Source organism: Squalius cephalus, assembly GCF_949319135.1.
Source record: "Squalius cephalus genome assembly, chromosome: 20".
Taxonomy (NCBI): domain Eukaryota; kingdom Metazoa; phylum Chordata; class Actinopteri; order Cypriniformes; family Leuciscidae; genus Squalius; species Squalius cephalus.
In genome coordinates this window covers 5,370,410-5,393,976 of record NC_137141.1, presented here as the reverse complement: position 1 = coordinate 5,393,976, position 23,567 = coordinate 5,370,410, and the positions used below count along the sequence as shown (strand labels likewise).

General features: G+C 38.2%; 2 protein-coding genes across 3 annotated transcripts in view; both read right to left on the bottom strand.

Annotated features, from left to right (window-relative positions):
* The window catches only part of pxdn (peroxidasin), an 81,169-nt gene extending 68,192 nt beyond the window's left edge, over positions 1-12,977 (bottom strand). The window contains exon 1 of the mRNA XM_079852616.1: positions 12,706-12,977. Within this exon, the coding sequence (XP_079708742.1) occupies positions 12,706-12,890 (185 nt within the window). The 5' untranslated portion in view covers positions 12,891-12,977. The remainder of the gene's footprint in view (positions 1-12,705) is intronic.
* Positions 12,978-15,085: 2,108 nt separating this feature from the next.
* The window catches only part of myt1lb (myelin transcription factor 1-like, b), a 143,374-nt gene continuing 134,892 nt past the window's right edge, over positions 15,086-23,567 (bottom strand). For both annotated transcript variants that reach the window (XM_079853236.1, XM_079853237.1), the window contains exons 20-23: positions 23,354-23,457; positions 22,181-22,228; positions 20,416-20,475; positions 15,086-17,319 (exon numbers count right to left, since the gene is read on the bottom strand). In XM_079853236.1, coding sequence (XP_079709362.1) covers positions 17,179-17,319; positions 20,416-20,475; positions 22,181-22,228; positions 23,354-23,457 — 353 coding nt within the window. In that variant the 3' untranslated portion in view covers positions 15,086-17,178. The remainder of the gene's footprint in view (positions 17,320-20,415; positions 20,476-22,180; positions 22,229-23,353; positions 23,458-23,567) is intronic.

Sequence of the window (23,567 nt, the reverse complement as noted above, 5' to 3'; positions counted from 1 at the left end):
GCACGCTTGAGCTTCAGCAAGACCCAATGAGGTTCATTCTCGTGTTACGCAGCACGTTTGAGCTTCAGGAAGAACCAATGAGGTTCATTCTCGTGTTACGCATCACGTTTCAGCTTCAGGAAGAACCAATGAGGTTCATTCTCGTGTTACGCATCACGTTTGAGCTTCAGCAAGACCCAATGAGGTTCATTCTCGTGTTACGCAGCACGTTTGAGCTTCAGGAAGAACCAATGAGGTTCATTCTTGTGTTACGCAGCACGTTTGAGCTTCATCAAGAACCAATAAGGTTCATTCTCGTGTTACGCAGCACGTTTGAGCTTCTGCAAGAACCAATGAGGTTCATTCTCGTGTTACGCAGCACGTTTGACCTTCAGCAAGAACCAACGAGGTTCATTCTCGTGTTACGCAGCACGTTTGAGCTTCAGTAATAACCAACGAGGTTCATTCTCGCGTTACACAGCACGCTTGAGCTTCAGCAAGAACCAACGAGGTTCATTCTCATGTTACGCAGCACGTTTGAGCTTCAGTAATAACCAACGAGGTTCATTCTCGTGTTACACAGCACGTTTGAGCTTCAGCAAGAACCAGTGAGGTTCACTCTCGTGTTACGCAGCACGTTTGAGCTTCTACAAGACCCAACGAGGTTCATTCTCGTGTTACACAGCACGTTTGAGCTTCAGCAAGACCCAACGAGGTTCATTCTCGTGTTACGCAGCACGTTTGAGCTTCTACAAGACCCAACGAGGTTCATTCTCGTGTTACACAGCACGTTTGAGCTTCAGCAAGACCCAACGAGGTTCATTCTCGTGTTACGCATCACGTTTGAGCTTCAGCAAGACCCAATGAGGTTCATTCTCGTGTTACGCAGCACGTTTGAGCTTCAGGAAGAACCAATGAGGTTCATTCTTGTGTTACGCAGCACGTTTGAGCTTCATCAAGAACCAATAAGGTTCATTCTCGTGTTACGCAGCACGTTTGAGCTTCTGCAAGAACCAATGAGGTTCATTCTCGTGTTACGCAGCACGTTTGACCTTCAGCAAGAACCAACGAGGTTCATTCTCGTGTTACGCAGCACGTTTGAGCTTCAGTAATAACCAACGAGGTTCATTCTCGTGTTACGCAGCACGTTTGAGCTTCAGCAAGAACCAACGAGGTTCATTCTCATGTTACGCAGCACGTTTGAGCTTCAGTAATAACCAACGAGGTTCATTCTCGTGTTACGCATCACGTTTGAGCTTCAGGAAGACCCAACGAGGTTCATTCTCGTGTTACGCATCACGTTTGAGCTTCAGCAAGACCCAACGAGGTTCATTCTCGTGTTACGCATCACGTTTGAGCTTCAGCAAGACCCAATGAGGTTCATTCTCGTGTTACGCAGCACGTTTGAGCTTCAGGAAGAACCAATGAGGTTCATTCTTGTGTTACGCAGCACGTTTGAGCTTCATCAAGAACCAATGAGGTTCATTCTCGTGTTACGCAGCACGTTTGAGCTTCAGTAATAACCAACGAGGTTCATTCTCGTGTTACGCATCACGTTTGAGCTTCAGCAAGACCCAACGAGGTTCATTCTCGTGTTACGCATCACGTTTGAGCTTCAGCAAGACCCAATGAGGTTCATTCTCGTGTTACGCAGCACGTTTGAGCTTCAGGAAGAACCAATGAGGTTCATTCTTGTGTTACGCAGCACGTTTGAGCTTCATCAAGAACCAATGAGGTTCATTCTCGTGTTACGCAGCACGTTTGAGCTTCTGCAAGAACCAATGAGGTTCATTCTCGTGTTACGCAGCACGTTTGACCTTCAGCAAGAACCAACGAGGTTCATTCTCGTGTTACGCAGCACGTTTGAGCTTCAGCAAGAACCAACGAGGTTCATTCTCATGTTACGCAGCACGTTTGAGCTTCAGTAATAACCAACGAGGTTCATTCTCGCGTTACACAGCACGTTTGAGCTTCAGCAAGAACCATTGAGGTTCATTCTCGTGTTACACAGCACGTTCGATCTTCAGCAAGAACCAGTGAGGTTCACTCTCGTGTTACGCAGCACGTTTGAGCTTCTACAAGACCCAACGAGGTTCATTCTCGTGTTACACAGCACGTTTGAGCTTCAGCAAGACCCAATGAGGTTCATTCTCGTGTTACGCATCACGTTTGAGCTTCAGGAAGAACCAATGAGGTTCATTCTCGTGTTACGCAGCACGCTTGAGCTTCAGCAAGACCCAATGAGGTTCATTCTCGTGTTACGCATCACGTTTGAGCTTCAGGAAGAACCAATGAGGTTCATTCTCGTGTTACGCAGCACGTTTGAGCTTCAGGAAGAACCAATGAGGTTCATTCTCGTGTTACGCATCACGTTTGAGCTTCAGCAAGACCCAATGAGGTTCATTCTCGTGTTACGCAGCACGTTTGAGCTTCAGGAAGAACCAATGAGGTTCATTCTCGTGTTACGCATCACGTTTGAGCTTCAGGAAGAACCAATGAGGTTCATTCTCGTGTTACACAGCACGTTTGAGCTTCAGCAAGACCCAATGAGGTTCATTCTCGTGTTATGCAGCACGTTTGAGCTTCAGGAAGAACCAATGAGGTTCATTCTTGTGTTACGCAGCACGTTTGAGCTTCTGCAAGAACCAATGAGGTTCATTCTCGTGTTACGCAGCACGTTTGAGCTTCATCAAGAACCAATAAGGTTCATTCTCGTGTTACGCAGCACGTTTGAGCTTCTGCAAGAACCAATGAGGTTCATTCTCGTGTTACGCAGCACGTTTGAGCTTCTGCAAGAACCAATGAGGTTCATTCTCGTGTTACGCAGCACGTTTGAGCTTCATCAAGAACCAATAAGGTTCATTCTCGTGTTACGCAGCACGTTTGAGCTTCTGCAAGAACCAATGAGGTTCATTCTCGTGTTACGCAGCACGTTTGACCTTCAGCAAGAACCAACGATGTTCATTCTCGCGTTACACAGCACGCTTGAGCTTCAGCAAGAACCAACGAGGTTCATTCTCATGTTACGCATCACGTTTGAGCTTCAGGAAGAACCAATGAGGTTCATTCTCGTGTTACGCATCACGTTTGACCTTCAGCAAGAACCAACGAGGTTCATTCTCGTGTTACGCAGCACGTTTGAGCTTCAGTAATAACCAACGAGGTTCATTCTCGTGTTACACAGCACGCTTGAGCTTCAGCAAGAACCAATGAGGTTCATTCTCATGTTACGCATCACGTTTGAGCTTCAGGAAGAACCAATGAGGTTCATTTTCGTGTTACGCAGCACGTTTGAGCTTCTGCAAGAACCAACAAGGTTCATTCTTGTGTTACGCATCACGCTTGAGCTTCAGCAAGAACCAATGAGGTTCATTCTCGTGTTACGCATCACGTTTGAGCTTCAGTAGGAACCAATGAGGTTCATTCTCGTGTTACGCATCACGTTTGAGCTTCAGTAATAACCAACGAGGTTCATTCTCGTGTTACACAGCACGCTTGAGCTTCAGCAAGAACCAATGAGGTTCATTCTCGTGTTACGCATCACGTTTGAGCTTCAGTAGGAACCAATGAGGTTCATTCTCGTGTTACGCATCACGTTTGAGCTTCAGTAATAACCAACGAGGTTCATTCTCGTGTTACACAGCACGCTTGAGCTTCAGCAAGAACCAATGAGGTTCATTCTCATGTTACGCATCACGTTTGAGCTTCAGGAAGAACCAATGAGGTTCATTTTCGTGTTACGCAGCACGTTTGAGCTTCAACAAGAACCAACAAGGTTCATTCTTGTGTTACGCATCACGCTTGAGCTTCAGCAAGAACCAATGCGGTTCATTCTCATGTTACGCATCACGTTTGAGCTTCAGGAAGAACCAATGAGGTTCATTCTCGTGTTTCACAGCACGTTTGAGCTTCAGCAAGAACCAACGAGGTTCATTCTCGTGTTACGCATCACGTTTGAGCTTCAGTAGGAACCAATGAGGTTCATTCTCGTGTTACGCATCACGTTTGAGCTTCAGTAATAACCAACGAGGTTCATTCTCGTGTTACACAGCACGCTTGAGCTTCAGCAAGAACCAATGAGGTTCATTCTCATGTTACGCATCACGTTTGAGCTTCAGGAAGAACCAATGAGGTTCATTTTCGTGTTACGCAGCACGTTTGAGCTTCAACAAGAACCAACAAGGTTCATTCTTGTGTTACGCATCACGCTTGAGCTTCAGCAAGAACCAATGCGGTTCATTCTCATGTTACGCATCACGTTTGAGCTTCAGGAAGAACCAATGAGGTTCATTCTCGTGTTTCACAGCACGTTTGAGCTTCAGCAAGAACCAACGAGGTTCATTCTCGTGTTACGCATCACGTTTGAGCTTCAGTAGGAACCAATGAGGTTCATTCTCGTGTTACGCATCACGTTTGAGCTTCAGCAAGAACCAATGAGGTTCATTTTCGTGTTACGCAGCACGTTTGAGCTTCTGCAGGACCCAATGAGGTTCATTCTCGTGTTACGCAGCACGTTTGAGCTTCTGCAGGAACCAATGAGGTTCATTCTCGTGTTGCGCAGCATGTTTGAGCTCCTGCAGGAACCAATGAGGTTTGTTCTCGCGCATCAAGCAGATTTGGTTGAGCTTCTGTTTATGTTCGCTGATCAATGTTAATATGTAAATAAAAGCCTAAATTCAATATTTTCATCATAAACAGCGATCGTGTCTCTTCAGAAAATTTGGACTAAACCACTCAATTCATATGGATTAGTTTTACAATCTATTAACTTTTTGAAGTGGTAGTTGCGTAGCTGTCAATGGAGGGACAGAAAGCACTCAGATTTCATCAAAAAGATCTTCATTTGTGTTTGAAGATGAACAAAAGTCTCTTTTTGGAATGACATGAGGGTGAGTAATTAATGACAGAATTTTCATTTTTTGGGGAACTAACTATTTAAAAGACCTTAATAGTTTTGAATGCCTTTGATGTTTCTACAGGTATATGTGAATATACATGCCTGAAAAAAGAAAATGTCTTCCATTTAATATACAGTCCAACAGAAAAGCTTATCTTTGGTTAATGATTACCTGATTCTAGGTGTATATTATGAAAATGAACAAAACTAGCACAATCTTTGAATCCAGGTGAGCAATTTCATAAGTAGGCTACATTCTTGAAATGTGTAACACAGGCTGTCTTATCTTATCTTATCTAAGACTGTTTACGAACTTTTTTAGACCTGCACAATGGTATGTTAATGCGGAATCTATAAATAAATAATTACAGTATATACAGTGCATACATATTGAAATTGGTACTATCATTCATTACATACAAATTAGAGGTTAATCAATATTGGATTTTACTGAAATAATAATGATTAAAGAGAGACAATAAACATTTTAGTGACGAAACTAGTCAAATCTATATGAAAATGTTAAATAATGTGTCGGGCCGGTTCAGAGAGAAGCTTAAAGAGTTTGATGAAATAAATGCTAGAGTGTATTGTGAAACCAAAAGAAAAAAGATTTTATACATAACACCATACTTTTCATTACAAACAAGCCTAAAATACATTGAGACAACTTCTCAAAAATATGCACTTTTGCAACTACCTACAACATATTACAAAATAAACACCATAAAGTAGCCTAAACATTGTCATTATTCATCAACAGTAAATCATAAGCAATTGTTTGGCATAAATGCGTGGTATTTATTGATTGTGACACCATTTTATTTTTATTTTTTTTACTTTGAAACCAAAAGTTGATGGTAGCCATTGACTTCCATAGTATTTTTTTTTCCCTCCTATGGAAGTCAATGGCTATTGTCAACTGTCTGGTTACCAACAATCTTCAACAGAAGAAAGAAACTCGTGCAGGTTTGGAATAATATGAGGGTGAGTAAGATGCACAATATTCAATAATCGGATCGGGGTGGGGGGAATCTTGATCGGGACTTCCCTACATCGATGGAGGGATCAATAAGTTGAGAGATATGTAACTGCATTCTGCTTCTCAATTCATGAATCTCAAAATAAAGCTGCTTATCTATAGCAAACGCTTTTGTACTTGTTCAGCATCTTCTTCCTAAACCTCAGCAGTAAAAGTTAGATGGAAAGTTCATTGTTCATCATCTGATCATCTAAAAATCATTGCAAAGCAGTGCTGTCACATATGGTAAAGAGGTAAAGCTTGACAGAATCATTTTTGCAGGTGGAAAATAAGTTTTCCAGCAGTAGTCAGAGATGCTCTGTAGATACAATGTTTAGCTGTGCCAGACTGGAGCAGGATGTTGTTATGCTCATTTAAACACATACTGAACATTCTGTAATAGTGAACTCATGTGAAACAAAAGCATGCCTTCTAAGTGATTATACTGCCATTTTATAATTCGCTCAGAAAAACTGCCCAAATGATCACATTCATTCTGATCCAATTATTAATACTTCCGCCCCCATTTGTCTGTATTACATAATATATGGTAAGGGGGAGAGGCGCTTTACTGGAAAGCCAAAGATTGACAGCAATTGCATTGCAGACTCACGCGCCAGCAACCATTTCAACTATCAAGCTGTGAAATGACTGAATTACTTTATTGCCGTTGTGTAAGTCAACACCAGGAAATGAAGATAGACTAAACAGTCACATTGGTCCTCATTCTCAGAAGCTGAACTTGCAACAAACTGTGTATCGTTGAATCAGACTGCTTAGACCTACTGTAGTTAGTAATATAGGCTCATATAAGGCCTTTAAATCGATCTTTGCATTAGTGGAGCACCAACATTTCTACAACCAGAAATATTTGTCTGAAACTGTTTTGCAGGGACGAAAACATTGTTTTATTAGTGAGCAATTTCATAAGTAGGCTACATTCTTGAAATGTGTAACACAGGCTGTCTTATCTTATCTGTTTATGAACTTTTTTAGACCTGCACAATGGTATGTTCATGCAGAACCAATAAATAAATAATTACAGTATATAGAGTATTGTATTGAAATTGGTACTATCGTAAACACTTATCTGTTTACGAACTATCTTCTCCAATGGCACGTTTTGACGGTGTCAGTCTCTATTTTGTTTTCTTGTTTCTCGATTTCGCATTTTTAATCATTCTTCATTTGGATAAACTGACATCTATGCAGTTTTCAGTTTAGCGTGAGGCCGTGAACAAAACTTTAATAAACATTATATGTGTAGTGTGCCTGCCCATCCTATAATCCCAATAAGATTTATACCTTAAAGTTTTAGCTTTAAAATTCTGAAAGATTTGAAACAGAAACATTAGAAGGAATGTTAAAAGAGACAGTATAACTTACTGAAATGAACTATGTAATCGCTCAATCAGTTTTTCAACTACGGAAAGATGTCAGTAAAACAGCTTGAGAACAATATGTCACTTAAAGCTGGGGTAGGTAAGAATGGTCTAAAAAACGTATTTTTCAAATTTGTTTAAACTTATATATATGTATATGTATATATCAATACATAATTCAAATGTAAGTATTCTGAAAAAGAAAGTATAAAAATCGAGTGTATGTAGACCTCTAACGACTGTTTTAAAGACAGCTCATTATTTCCATTCAGTCCACCCTCTCCCTTCTGGGGTCCTTTCAAAGCCACGCCCCCAAAACACATGAACGCGCCAAAGAGTATAGAAGCCCTTCTATACTCTTTGAACGCGCGACTCCGACAGAAGACGCATTATTTACCTGAGACAAGCGGAGAGCAAGGAGCGCAGTGCATGTAGCATCATGTCAGAATCACATGTAATGTAACTTTATAACGTTGCACTCTTTCTATGAGTTATAAATAGCCAGTAAGATAATATAACGGTAACTAAGGTTGCAGTAGGCTATGTAAATAATTATTCTAGCGATATGTAATGCTAAATAAGGTTTGCTAGTACATTATTTTAGCAACATGACAAGCCAGTGAATTAGCAGGTTTCAATTGTTGCTTTGCACAGTGCGTGACATTTTATCTGTATGTTATGCGGCTAGAGTTTTAACACTGAGTCAATGGGCTCGGACGGGCTTGTTTATCGTCATCGGTCTTTTCCCGTTTACCTGTCTTGTATGACAGGTTGTATGAGCAGGTTCTACTCGAGAAATTAGTAGTTTTGGTTGTTTGTCCGCCATTAGCACAGCTGCTCGGCACACCGGCAATCTTGATTTTGAATGACGGTACGCGCTGTGCAAGAGAGGGGCGATCAGCGCGTACGCGAACTTGATTGACACTGCTAAGACACTCCTCCTGGCTCTGAAGGCATCTGATTGGTTCTTTACACTCGGACCGAGTGGCAGTGATTGGTCAGAGTTTTTACTGTCCTGCAGCTGCTACAGAGGTCTGATTGTTTTCATTCCTTTTTCTGAACACATAATGTATTGACTACTCTCAGGATGGAAGGACCATTTCACCCAGTATAAAAAAAAGTGTTTCTGAACAGGATTACCTACCCTAGCTTTAACGTTACATTTACCTCAGAAAATCCATTCAATGACAGTAATTAGTCAGCTAGAAAAAAAAAAATCATTTTAGAGGAGCATTTTGCTAAATATATACACTGTTACATATTTATTAGTGTTATGTAACCTGTTATAACCATTTGATCATCAAAATGACTTGGGCAATTATTTTAGGAAGGTGACAATATTTAATAGTTGAATAAATCCATCAGGAAAACAAGTTAATAGGCTACAGCTACCATACATGTTTTATTTCAACTGTGAAGTGGAGGAGAAACATCACTATATAATTAAAAAGTATTATGCTTTTTTAAATTCATCTTTCTTTATGTGTGATGTTGCTGTTTGAGCATGAAAAAGGTCTACACATTTCTAAAGCACAAAGTCCCTCCAGCGGGATTTATTCTCTATAGCAGTGTCACTAGCCGCATTTCCATTACCCTTCAAATTGCGCAAATTAAAATTGAAACACCTAATATGAGCCGCTCACAGTTTAAGGGTCTTTCCTTGCCATTAATGTTTGGATAACATACATACGTCTCCTTCGATTAATAATAATAGCCAGTGCAGTGGCTGGGATATAGGCTACGTAAACCTACCAACGTCCATCGCCATGATTTTTGGACTTATCGCGAGAGGAAAAAATTATGTTTTAGTCGCATAACATCGTTTAATGGAAACGCCGTCATTTCGCAATCGTTTTTTGTCGACTTTTAGAAAAAAATAATCGCACGAGTTTTGCACAAATCTGTAATGGAAACGTGCCTACTGTTTCTGAACTCCTGAAACGCCTCCATTGTAGTCTTGAGTTTTTTCCGGGAACGAACACGTCACAATATTCCTCATTTAAATTATTCATACGCAGAATAAAGGGGCGGGGCCTGGTTGAGTTAGTTAGTAGTGTGTTAAAACTCACAGATATGGTATTTTCCCCAACACACTCAAAGCACTTGACCAATCACAACACACTGCTCCAGCCGACCAATCAGAGCACAGTGTGCTTTTCAGGAGGAGGAGCTTCATAGAGACAGGAACTAAACAGAGCGTTACTGACAGACTGGGAAGAGAGGAGCTGCAACAATGGAGAATATGGGAAAAAAATTATGTTTTTAAAAACATCAAGCATGAAAACCTAAAAACAAAAACAAAATCAAGAGTTTGTAAAGGGTTTTATTGGTCCCCGTTAAGTCCAAACAGTGCATAAAGCTTCATCAATGAACCATATATGCTCTTTACTGCACACTTCCCTCTTGCTCAGACACAATGACAGACCTCAGCAGTGTAATAATGCACTGGCCTCAGTTCAGGTTTTCAAGAGGCAAGTCAAGAGGCTTATTAAGTTAGTTAAGTTTCTCCATGGGCGTCTTGCAGACAGATGTGGAGTTAAGCTAATGGAGAGCACTCCGCACTCCTGTTGAGTTTATGTCACTCCTTTGCAATCAGCCACAAATCTGAATGCAGTCCTCTGTCTGTTTGCAGTCGCACAGATGCATTGTGGGTCTGGAAACAAATGCATACAACTGTCACATGGGACTATTAAAACCAGCCGAGGAATGCATTGCAAATTCTGAGCGATTTGGGTTGCACTCTTTCTGTCTTCTCATCTATAAGACACCAACTCTGAATTTTGAAAAGACAGTTTGGTTTATATGTAGACTGACGGTGTGATGTTCTACAGCAGTATACATCAAATCATGAGTTATTAAATACAGTTCCAGTTGAGATCGTGACACAGACGCCGTACCTTTAACACAGTGACCCACATAAAAGACGTCATTGAAGAAGTTGCTGAAAAAGCCATTCATTCATTCATGCATCAGTCAGTCAGTCAGTCAGTCAGGAAAGACTGTGTAACACAATGCTGTAACTGTTGCAATTACTTCAAAGCCTCAAAGGCAACACATTAAAGGATTAGTTCATTTAAAAAAAAATAAAAAAGTTTTTAATTTTTTTTCTGTAATCAATTTTAATGGTTTAATTAAATGTTAAAAATCAAAAAGCATGTCTAATCACCTGAATTTAAAAACTTTAACAATTGAGTCATTTAAAAATGTTATAATGATAGGGCCCTATGATTTTGTCAGGTTTTGTCAGAAAAGCATCCTCATTATAGACAAAACACTTAGGCTATTCAATCAAGCTCCAAAAATGGCTCATTTTGATATTGTGAGAATTGTGATGTCACATGGTCAAATTCATCTGCATATGCCTGCCTCAAGAGCAAGACATCGACGAATACTTATACGAATACTCATCGCACCATAGGCCCCGCCCAACTAGGAAACAATCAAGGCTAAACTGAACTGAAGCACAAGAAACAAAAAATTGAAAAGATAATTTAACAAAACATAATCCTGACAGTATACAGACGCGTGTTCGGTTTCTGACGTACTCCACATGCTTGATTCTGTCGACAACAGGACAAACGGAAGAGTAAAAGAACGTTTGCTTTGACGCGTCCAGTTTAAACAGCTGGTTTGCATCTCTGTACAGACTTCAGAGGAATCCCAGCATCAGGAACAAGTGCATGGTTTATTTTCAATGGCATCCCGGATTCAGAGCATTTTGTTTCGCGAAAGAGGCACAGTGTAATGGAGAGTTCGCAAAGAAACTTTTGTTGAAAGATGAAGCAGCTGTACAGACTGTATTGGATCTGACAGCAGCAACATCGCAAACTGTAAGTAAAAGATTTCACAATGCTTTGTCTGTAAATGACGATTTTATATGGATAATGTTTTCAAAACACTTACTCGCGTGCAATAGTGAGTGGGCATTAATACTGTTTCCTATGCAATGACGTTAGCCAATCATAACAGATGCCGTTTACTGACAAGCCTTAGAGCCTTAAGCACCGATCATTTCAGGGTTGTAAATAATTGTTTTTTCACATATATACTTTTATGCAAAAAACTTTAGTAGCATTATAAGTGAACCTCAAGGAACATATTAAAATAATACAAAATGGCCCCTCTAATATAACAAATCAAAGTAAATGAACTTGTTTTTGATGAGTGGGCTCTGTCCAAATCAAAACTACCCAACATAAACACACACGAACACACACAGAGTGATCATGACTCACTTTAACCATTATAGCAGTCCACGCATAATGACAAACACACATGCAAAGGGTTTGACCTTTCTTTGCAAACACTGTCAACACTGAGTTTTGTTAACCGTGTTGGTGCTGAAGTCTGTATTATGTATATATGTATTATGTACAGCAGATCACAGTGTTATACACTCGTCTGTATTGTGTGCAGACTGGTTAGAGTCACTAGGTTTTGAGCCCCTGTTTCAAAACCTAGTGTGCTGCCTATCGAGACAGCATTTTAGGACATTTTTGGGACATTTTAGGACATTTTTAACAGCATTTCTGGATGAGCCTGTACCAACACCCACAATTGCAGGTATGTCCACTTGTCCACTTGCATGACGTATTTCTGGTGTTTGAAGTGTTCAAATAGGTGTGAAGACCTCAAGTGTGTGTAGAACTTCTGATTACCTGATAGGACACACTTGCAGTGTTGTAAAAAAAAAAAAAAAAAAAATGCACTTTTTTTTTTTTTTTTTTTTTTACAGAGCTTTATTTACACACTTTGATTTTTCTGGAAGCTTGTTTCCGCCACAGAATTGCGTGACATAAACTCGCAATTATTACTTATAAAGTCAGAATAGCAAGATATAAAATTCAGATGAAAAATTCAGAATTGAGAGTTTTATATCTCGCAATTATGACTTTATAACATGCAAATGCAAGATTTTTTTTTATCTTGCACTTCTTACTTTATAACAAGCAAATGTGAGTTTATATCACGCAATTCTGATAAAAAAAGTTTTACAGTGGCTAAGACCGCAAGTGTGTATAGGCTATTGGAACAGGCCTGATGTCATAAAGGCTAAATACGTGAAACATTTTGGCCATCAAAGTTGCTTTCAGCATTTGAGTCTGAATGCGCATGTGTATCTAGCTGACCTCGCGCCTGTGACGCCCTAAATGCTGCCTAGGTAGTGTTAGGGTTAAAGTTGTGAGACACAACCGCTGTATCCGCGAAACAAAGACTCCAGATGAGAAACGTAAATCAGAAACACTGCCACTCAAATTCCTCTGTACTCAGAATGTAACCGATGAGCTCAACGCTGACTCAATGCGAAACATAAACAATGATTATATTACTGACAACTTAAGTCATTTGTAACTCTTAAGGTGGATAAAGCAGGTAAGCACATAGTTTCTGATTCTCTCAGAGAGAAAAAAAAATAGTGTACTTACAGGATTGTGGTCTGAGGAAGAACAGCGGGCACTGATTCCAGGTTTAAATGCATACATCTGACAGTGGTACGGAAACATAAACAGCGGCTCGGACATGAGAACGCCGGGTCTGGGCCACTGCTGAGGAGAAACACGCCGAGTACACTTAAAAAGCAGGGTAAGTTTCGGACAGTCCGCAACGCCATGACCAGCCAGTGCGCCGGAGAGCAGTGTGCAGGAATCCAGTGTTACAGACCGTGTACTAGACGGCATGAGAGACCAATCACAGCCTTCTCAATCGTGCACGATAAAAGCCCATCCTACTAAACTTTTGCCTACTACACACTTCAAAGTACCGGCATTTGCGTAGTACGCAAACTGGGATTCAACCATTAATCGAGGAAGTGCAAAGGGGTCCATGGAAAAGTTTAGAGAAAAGCACTGTAAAAATAATATAATTATACACAATTAATAAATAATAGTATAAAGAGCTAATTAACTAAACAAATATAGAAAAATGTAATAAATAAATAAAACATTTGATTTTTTAAACACATTTTCATTTGGATAACACATATTACAGTAGGCCTACATTACTAGAGTGGAGAGAATAGGTCTTTCCACATGTATTTATAATTGAAAATTATAAAATTATTTATTAATTCCTGCTTTTAAAGTTTAGGATGGGGGACCCTCACATGAAGATGATCATATTTGGTTGTCCATTGAATCTAAAAGATTGAAAACCCATGATCTAGTACTCAAAATAAATAGGGTCTAAATACATTTTAAAAATCAATTAGGCTTATAAATGTCAAATTAATTGTACATTTTTAGTGAATATGTAACTATAATTGAATAGGCCTATATTAGCCTATAATTTTGGCATTTTACTTCTGTGATATTCTACAAAAGAACAGTATTTTTTATGGATTTAAATAGTTTTTGCTTTTCTGTCATATTAGTATACGCTTTTCATAATAAGAGTCTGTTCACAATGGAACAGTACAATACTTGTGCACGGCTTATCAATATATTGTGTATGCATTGATCACGCTGTGTGGAGCACTATTGCTTTCCCACAGTGCAATGCTTTTGTCTTGAACCCACTATCAGTCATGATTTTTAACATGTCTTTTGTCAGGCACCATTTGATTTTTACTGCCCAAAATGGTCATTTTCACTAAATACCTCTTGCTTCTGTAAAACATGAAATGCCATTTTACAATTTTAACCATTTTTGTTGCATAATACATACTCACTCACTCACTCACTCACTCAAAAAAAAAAAAAAAAAAAAAAAAATCTAAATTGTGAGATAAGGGATGGAAATGCAATCCAAATACATCGGGTAGTTGTTCAAACTAAATGAGCATGCACTATTCATCACAAAGGTTAAACATGCACATATATGAAAATGATGCAAATTATTATTAAAAAAAAAAAATTATAAGATTTTGTTTGCCTTACTGGTACTCTTTTACTGGTTCATGGCTGCTTAAAATAAATAACAAAGACATAAACAGAGATCTTTATTAGAGGAAATCGCATGCTTCTTATACCACGCAGGATTTGCATGAAACATCCATTTATGAAGCCTGTATCGTTTTAAGCATTACTTCTTCTCCAATAAATCATAGAAGATGTCTACTCGAGTCTGTGGCAACACCATTTTCTTTATTCAGAGTACGATGTGTCAACATCCAGCATGACAAATATTGTACAAATTTCCACAATTTAAAAATGAAAACTCACCGCAACTTGTGATCTCACACATTTATAGTAAAATTAAAATGTCAACAAATTCATGCTGTATCGTACAAAAATAAATCAAACTCCAGTTCCACAGAGAGCACAATAGTTTATACAAAATCCCGTCTTCATTGATGATTAAACAAATCAACCTTGAAATGAAGAATTCCAGATAAATAAACTCATGAATTCACAATAATTCATATGAAAAATCGCATTCTAATACGTGACTTTTGTTTTACCTTGGGTAATTAGTCACATATCCTTTAAAAAAAAAAAAATCAATATTATGCATCGACAGTAAATGAGCAGCATGTTTGTGCTTAAATTCCCATTTCCATTGTACCAATGATGACGATAATTGATTCAAAAACCCATACTAGCTATTTCTCTATTGAAAGCATTACTATATTGGCAGAAAGCTGCAGATGTGATGCTGTGCATGAATGATGGAGCCCTGAAAAAGGGCCGATTTGTACAATGGATGAGATCCAGTGAAGTACAAGCACCTTTGCGTTAGCTCTCAATAAGGTATTAACAAGGTTGCTACAGCTAATAGTACAATGGAAATCAGGGGTGACCCCCTCAAACTCTACTGATGACTCTAACCTCCGATCCCATCGCACTGGGACATTTTCTTCTTAAAATGCTTTATTTTGATTGACTACTCTTTTATGATTTTGTACAATGATTAGACATAAAGTGCTGCTGGGGATTATTTCGTATGATACAGAACATACTAGACGAACTAGCATCGTTATTTCAAAATGCACAATATTTCTTGTAAAGATATTTTCCTCATGAATATCTCAATCCCTGTAATCTCTCGTCAAACCGCTGAACGTCTGTCACCGCGCCTTCCTCGTGCCAAAGAGACACCCGGAGATTGCACATCGTCCGAAGGTGGGATAAGTGCAAATAGTCTTCTGGCACAAAAAGTGGGGGCAAAAACCCTGTAGGTCCCGTTTTCATTGTCTTTACTGTGTGTATTCTTTTCAGATTCCTTCTGCGTTAGTTTCCATACTGTACAAACATCCGAGCATGGAAACGAAGGTGTCCCTGCGCAGCATCGTCCGTCTCTAAACCTAATTTCCACTTCCTTTTAAAACATTTGTATTAAAAGATTTATATAAAAATCAATCATTTACATATAGTAAAAAGATTCTGTAGCTTCCACTGTTTACAAACATGAAATTGCATATACCCACCACATAGATTGCATCTCTCTCTCTCTATCTTTTTTTTTTTATACACATGGTTTAGTCAAATATTGCTGAGACAGTTCCATTCTGGCTACTGTAATTTCAAGAATAGACCAAGTGAAGACGTATGTGGCGCGCGATGTTAGAGCTGCTAATGCCGTTACACTGATGCAGATTAAATGACGAAGCCACAAATAATCAAAGCGTTTCCGTTTGCATGTTAAAGCAGTTTCAGGAACTCCAGCATTAGCTTTCCCTGTCATGACAATTACCATAAAACATTCACATTCCAAATCCACTTCTAAGATCTTTAACACCAGTGTTTTTTCCCCCACATCTTTTGAATTGATAGTAGATATGGTATAATGCTTTATTTCGAAGGTCCACTAACTATAAGTAACTTTGCAACTACATGTCAACTAGCAGTCATTAGAGGTTTAGTAGACTGTCTGCTTAATATCTCTTACACTTTAGTTTGATGCTCCCCAACAGAAATTCTACTGATTACCTTGTTCTGTCATGAAACTCTAGATGGCTCAGGCTGATAGGTCTAACTCATTTGGTATCGATCACATCATTTTCTACATAGCGCTGTTGATTGGTTGCTGTTGCATCAGCCGCAGTTCAACATTCAAATACCGGTCGGTAGTGTTGCTGTTATCAGTCTGCAGCGCTTTCAGAAACCCTTCCCCTTCCCCTTCCCCAGCTCCACCTGTATAGATCTGCTACAGGGGTTAATCATGTGTGTTACATGTGCAGCAGCAGCAGCTTGTCTTACTTGCTCACAGCAGTGTCTGCGAATGTATTGGCTGTAGAAAGTCTCAGTACTTGCTCAGCAGTGTAGCAGATCTGTTCCACCGAACCAAATACATTAACATTTCCATATCCATTACTATGCCAATCTCTATTACCATACCAATCTCCTGAGAGTTGTCATGACAGAACTATAGTAACTTTGCAACTACGCTAACTTATTCTACTAACCCTAACCTGACAGTCTACTAACACTCTGAGAGTTTGTTGACATGCAGTTGCAAAGTTAGTAGAATGTCTAAAGACTATTGGAAAAAAAAAAAGTGTAACCGTTGATATTAATGATAAAAAGAAAAAGCACCAATCATCTTTCAGTAGATCTTTCACTGAGCTAGCCTCTGTGATTTTAACTCTCTATATCAGCAAGCATCACAAACTAATGTTCAGTAGTGGTTACATTACTGCTGTATAATGTACACTAAAAGGTGCATCAATGAGCAGCGAGAAGGATGATTCACGTTACAAAACGTACAAAATGTGAATGCTTTCCAAAACTATTTTGCAGATTTTTTTTTTTTAAAGCACGGCCAGAAAAATAAACCCAAAGAAAAATGATGTTTAGTCAGCATAACACTTTTTAAAAGAACATGAATTTAACACTGTTCGATAAACTACAACAGCAAAACGTGAGGCATCCCATATGATTATTCTTTTTTTTCTTTCTGAAAGTGTCTTTTGTTCCCTGTGTTCCTCCGTTGTAGGAAAGTGGCCCCTTCATTCTGAGATGCTAGACTTGAATGCCTTGTACTGCTTGTTTGATATTTTCTAGCAGGGCCTTGTTCTCTGCGCTCTGATACTGATCTTGATTGGTGTACATGTCCGTTAGCGTGGTCACATATGCGTCAAAGCTCTGTTCGCTCATTGGCTCCTGTGAAACACAGAGGAAAGCTCCTGTCAGATGAAATACAGTATGTGGAAGATGACAACAACACATGAATCTGGATTGTACACTTTTGAGAATTTAGAAAAAAAAATATAAAAAAAAAAAATTCTAAAGGATTGAAATTCTAATTCAGTTCCTGGAATTGAGGGGCAAACAGGATGCAGATTTGTATTTAGAATTTGAATTCAAGAAATGAGAATTAAAATGGAATAAATTTCTAATAAATGAATATAACTGCTGTAGTATAAATAACCCAAAAACATATGGGCTATTTCAAAATGGTGCCATTAGATTCAAATTTCAATGGCAGTTTTTTTTTTTTTTTTTTTTAATACAGAGATCTGGAAACAATGTGATAGGCATTTTGTGCTCTATTTTATTTTATTTTTTGTATTGTTTAATGGCTGTTAATTGCTTTGACAGTACTGAATTTAGTTTTAAAGGAGCTGTATGTAAGAAATGTATTTCAATTAATCATAAAATGGCCCTGATATGTCACTAGACATTAAGAAATCATGTTCATTTCAAATACTTATATCACTGACAAAAGTAGTATGGCCAGGATATTGTCATTTAAAAAGTGAAGTTGCAGCCCTCAACTGATGTTGATGTTGTCATCTTGTGTTTTGGCCTGAAGCGCCGCCCTCCATCTATCTACCAATCACGAAGTCAGTAGTGTTTCTGAATCCGGGTTGCCAGCTCTGCTCTAGTTACCACAGCTGCAGATTCAAACTGCAGCCTACGTTCCTGCTGGATCCTGCAGCTTATCTGGCAACCTCGAGGCAGGGGGGAGGGGGAGGGGATACACCGCTCTATACAGTAATTTGAAAGTGATTGCAGTACCAGTTTTGGCCACAATCTTACATACAGCTCCTTTAAGATTTATTATAATAAGTCTATTCAGTCTAAAACATGTGTTCTGCCTATTAGGGACAAGATCTGCTTAATTTTTAAAAACAAATATGTTATTATTTATGTTTTAGTTATTTATTTATGTAGGTAGGTAGGTAGATAGATAGGTGGGTAGGTAAGTAAATAGTTGGGTAGATGGGTAGGAAGATAGGTAGGTAGATAGGTGGGCAGATATGTGGGTAGGTATGTAGATAGATAGATAGATAGATAGATAGATAGATAGATAGATAGATAGATAGATAGATAGATAGATAGATAGGTAGATAGATAGGTAGGTAGATAGATAGGTGGATAGATAGGTGGGTAGATAGGTGGGTAGATAGGTGGGTAGGTAGATAGATAGGTGGGTAGAATGTAGGAAGATAGGTAGGTAGATAGGTGGGCAGATATGTGGGTAGGTATGTAGATAGGTAGATTGATAGGTGGGTAGATATGTGGGTAGGTATGTAGATAGGTAGATAGATAGGTGGGTAGATAGGTGGGCAGATATGTGGGTATGTATGTAGATAGGTAGATAGATAGGTAGGCAGATATGTGGGTAGGTATGTAGATAGGTAGACAGATAGGTAGATAGATAGGTGGGTAGGTAGATAGATAGGTGGGTAGATATGTGGGTAGGTATGTAGATAGGTAGATAGATAGGTGGGTAGGTATGTATATATGTGGGTAGGTATGTAGATAGGTAGACAGATAGGTAGATAGATAGGTGGGTAGATAGGTGGGTAGGTAGATAGATAGGTGGGTAGATATGTGGGTAGGTATGTAGATAGGTGGGCAGATATGTGGGTAGGTATGTAGATACTGTAGGTTGGTAGATATGTGGGTAGGTATGTAGATAGGTAGATAGATAGGTGGGTAGATAGGTAGATAGATAGGTGGGTAGGTAGATAGATAGGTGGGTAGATATGTGGGTAGGTATGTAGATAGGTAGATAGATAGGTGGGTAGGTATGTAGATATGTGGGTAGGTATGTAGATAGGTAGACAGATAGGTAGATAGATAGGTGGGTAGATAGGTGGGTAGGTAGATAGATAGGTGGGTAGATATGTGGGTAGGTATGTAGATAGGTGGGCAGATATGTGGGTAGGTATGTAGATAGGTGGGTAGATATGTGGGTAGATATGTAGATAGGTAGATAGATAGGTGGGTAGGTAGATAGATAGGTGGGTAGATAGGTAGGAAGATAGGTAGGTAGATAGGTGGGCAGATATGTGGGTAGGTATGTAGATAGGTAGATTGATAGGTGGGTAGATAGGTTGGTAGGTATGTAGATAGGTAGATAGATAGATAGATAGATAGGTAGATAGATAGGTGGGTAGATAGGTGGGCAGATATGTGGGTAGGTATGTATGTAGATAGGTAGATAGATAGGTGGGCAGATATGTGGGTAGGTATGTAGATAGGTAGACAGATAGGTAGGTAGATAGGTGGGTAGATAGGTGGGTAGGTAGATAGATAGGTGGGTAGATATGTGGGTAGGTATGTAGATAGGTAGATAGATAGGTGGGTAGGTATGTAGATATGTGGGTAGGTATGTAGATAGGTAGATAGATATGTGGGTAGGTATGTAGCTAGGTTGACAGATAGGTAGATAGATAGGTGGGTAGATATGTGGTTAGGTATGTAGATGTGGGTAGGTATGTAGATAGGAGGGTAGATATGTGGGTAGGTATGTAGATAGGTGGGTAGATAGGTAGGTAGATAGGTATGTAGATAGGTGGGCAGATATGTGTGTAGATATGTAGATAGGTGGGTAGACAGGTAGTTTGATAGATAGGTATTTAGGTAGATCAGTAAATAGATAGGTTTATATTGTAGATAGGGTAGGTAGGTATAGATAGGTAGATAGCTAGGTAGATAGGTAGGTTGATATATAGCTTGGTAGGTAGGTTTATAGATGGGTTGGTAGGTTGATAGACAGGTAGATAGGTCGGTTGATAGATAGATATGTAGGTACGTTTATAGACAGGTGGATAGGTAGGTACTAACATGTTAGTAACCATGAACACAATTTATGTGTATAGGTGGACATATCATGAATGAAAGATTAAATCATAATGACGTTCACCATGACCATCTGTGCTCTGCCAGTTTAATATTGACAGACATATTGAAAGCATATAAATATTCCTATGTATGGTGAGGGTAAGAGTTAAACTGTGGACTTACTCTCTGATGCAGCTGTAAACAGCTGTTGTGTCTGACTGGAGGCTCTTTGTGAAGTGATTTCTAGAGGAAAAAACAAAACCGTATTAGCTGACAGTGTTCAATAGAGATAAGATCAGGACACTGTCTGAACACCCAGTCTTAGACAACTTACCAGTACATTCTTTAGGACATGATGCCGTTTATGTCCCAAGGACTAACTTTCTAAATGTTTTTATGTCCCTAATCCATATATCATGCATTCACTATTCGAATCACTATGTTTTATTATGTTTACACTTACATTGACCTCATCAAGCTCAATTTCAGCTCTGTTATGAAGGAAAAAATCTGATTGCTGTGAAGATATTTGGTAGTTAAAGAGTATTTATTTTTTTTATTTTTTTTACCCAGTTTGGCATAGACCTTTACAAAGACGTAACAGGGAAAAACTGTTAATTAATATTTCATAAAACCTCAGAATGATACCACAAGAATTGTTATGTATTCCAAATAAAAGCATTTCAATTCCAAGCTTATTGTGACTGGTTGAAGGCGGTTTAGGGTTGAGTAATGATCAACTATTCATACTTTATAAGGCTGTGGGACTGAGAGTCTGTGGCGATTAACGCTCTAGTACTGTGGGATTGAAATGGGGAAAATGAGAGAAAATGTCACAAATGTCACTGTTTCCTGAGAATGGGCTTCATCTAAATCTTTTAAGAAACAACCAGTCAGTATTGTTGCATTATCAAAGCTAAACACATTTCATTTTCTCTTGCTATGATGTTTTTGGTGGTGAAATGAAATTAGATTACATTTATTTGTATTAATTCATTCATTCATTCATTTGGTATCACTTTGTCTAGCATAAAAGAAGAGTTTTGTAGTCATTCGACCTAAATTCGTTCTGTATAAACCAGGGTTATTATCATCAACTAAAAATAAATCCATAAAAAAAACATTTTCATTACTTAATAAACATTAACATCAAATTAAAATAAATTTGATTTCAGCTAGTATAGTTTAAGCTGAAATACTACTAAAACTAAATAAATTAAAATATAATTCTAAAACGCCTTAATTACTAAATAGACATAAAAAGAGAATGACAGAAACAAAATGACTAAAAATAAAAAAAATGATAGTTAACAAAAACAATAGTAGAATATCAATAATCTCTAAAATAGCGCTGGTATAAACTGGTTTAGTGATGAATGACATGTCTGTGGAAGTGATTGAAGAGCTGATTGTTTTTAAGCTAACTCGCTGCAGAATAAACCATATTAAAACTAGACTAACACCAGGCTTTGAGATAAACTTAGACCAGCAAACCAACTTTTATGGTATATACTACAAACTGGTTTTATGCTTTTTTGTTGTAGTTTGTTTTAGCAGAGCTGGCCTTTTATAGAGGCTTTCAGCTCAAAGCGAGTTCCCCTTGACTCTGGCAATAACAATGCGTCAAATTCAGATTACACCAGTTGACGCCACAACTTTTGACGTATGGACTAGTTTGAAATGACCCCGGCCGTGCCGTAGTGCTGATGCACAGGCTCCATTTACTGAACGAGCCAAGAACTGCGGCCTCAAGCCTAACACAGTTCTTTCTTGATTTTTCGAAATGAACAGACTAAAGCAATACCCTCTTTGTCCAGGACTTGTCCTCGTTCTGATGGGCATGGTCCCTTACCATCTGCGGTAGCTGGATATTAGCTAAACTGTTTATCAGTGAATGCCTGAGGCTGGCCGGCTCACGCAGGAGAGATTCATTTTGCTGTTCAATCACCTTGTTTTCCTCCTCTAAGGACTTCAGATTAGACTCCATTGTGGTGATCTGTGGGACATGAATCGACACACTTGTTAATTCTGATAAAAATGTCTTCATAGTATGACAACATAATGTTTAAACTAAGACTATAGTACAGTAAGTACACTGTGGGATTGAAATATGATTTATTACACATTTTGCATTTACCCTGTAAAGCCTAATGTACTGAGCCACACACACACACACACACACACATTTTTTGTCTCACCTGTTTATTGTTTAAATATTTACTGTTTATTTGTTTGTTTTTTTCAGTTGTGCTGCTTCATATTTTGTAGAAACCATTTTTTTTTTTTCAGGATTCTTTGATAAAAAGAAATTTGAAAAGAACAGCATTTATTTAAAGTAGAATTTTTCTGTAACATTATACGTCTTTACTGTCAACTTTGATCAATTTAATGTATCTTTGCTGAATAAAGTTATTAAATTCTTTAAAACAAACAAACAACAACAACAAAAAGACATACTTTTAAAAAGTAGTGAATATATGTGTATAAACTGTATGTTCTTAGTTTCGCTTTCATGGACTTATAGATTGTATTCATTAGTCACATGTGTTCCTTTGTCTTAGTTTCCCGCCACTCACCGTTTCCATGGACACTAACTCAATCATCAGAGCTGTTATTCATTTAGTTCATCACCATTTTGTATTTAAGTTCATCGTCTTCATCTATGTGACAATCACGATATATATCAACTTTATGTATTTATGTATTTTAGCTGTTGGAACGTTGGAATAATTGGAATAAAATGAAAGAAGTCTCTTTTGCTCTCCAAGGCTGTATTTATTTGATCAAAAATACAGTAAAAAAAAACATAATATTGTGAAATATTTTAAAATGTATTCCTGTGATGGAAATTATTATTGGAGTTCAATTATTAATAAAGGTTCTTATGATTATCATTATATTTTATTTCTAGCGGAAACCATGATTTTTACATCTTAAAATATATACAAATAGAAAACAATCATACAAATAATATATTTTACAATATTGCCATTTTTACTGTATTTTCAAAGATCAAGTGAATGAATACTTCCCTCAAAAACATGAACAAATCATAATAATTCCAAACTTTTGACCACTAGTTAATACTCGCATATGGAAACCATTCTATAAATACCCTCACCTGTGTTCTAAGTTTGATCATATCCGCCTCCACCTGTGAATTTGATTCATGTAAATCTTTAACATCTTCATCCAGCTGTTTAACATCTGCATCACAGTCTAAACCTAGAGTGAGAACAGACAAACTTGATATATAGCAGAAAAAGCAAATACCTGTACATAAAAACACCCTATCATTTTACAGTATGCTTACTCTATAATTGTACTCATATGTG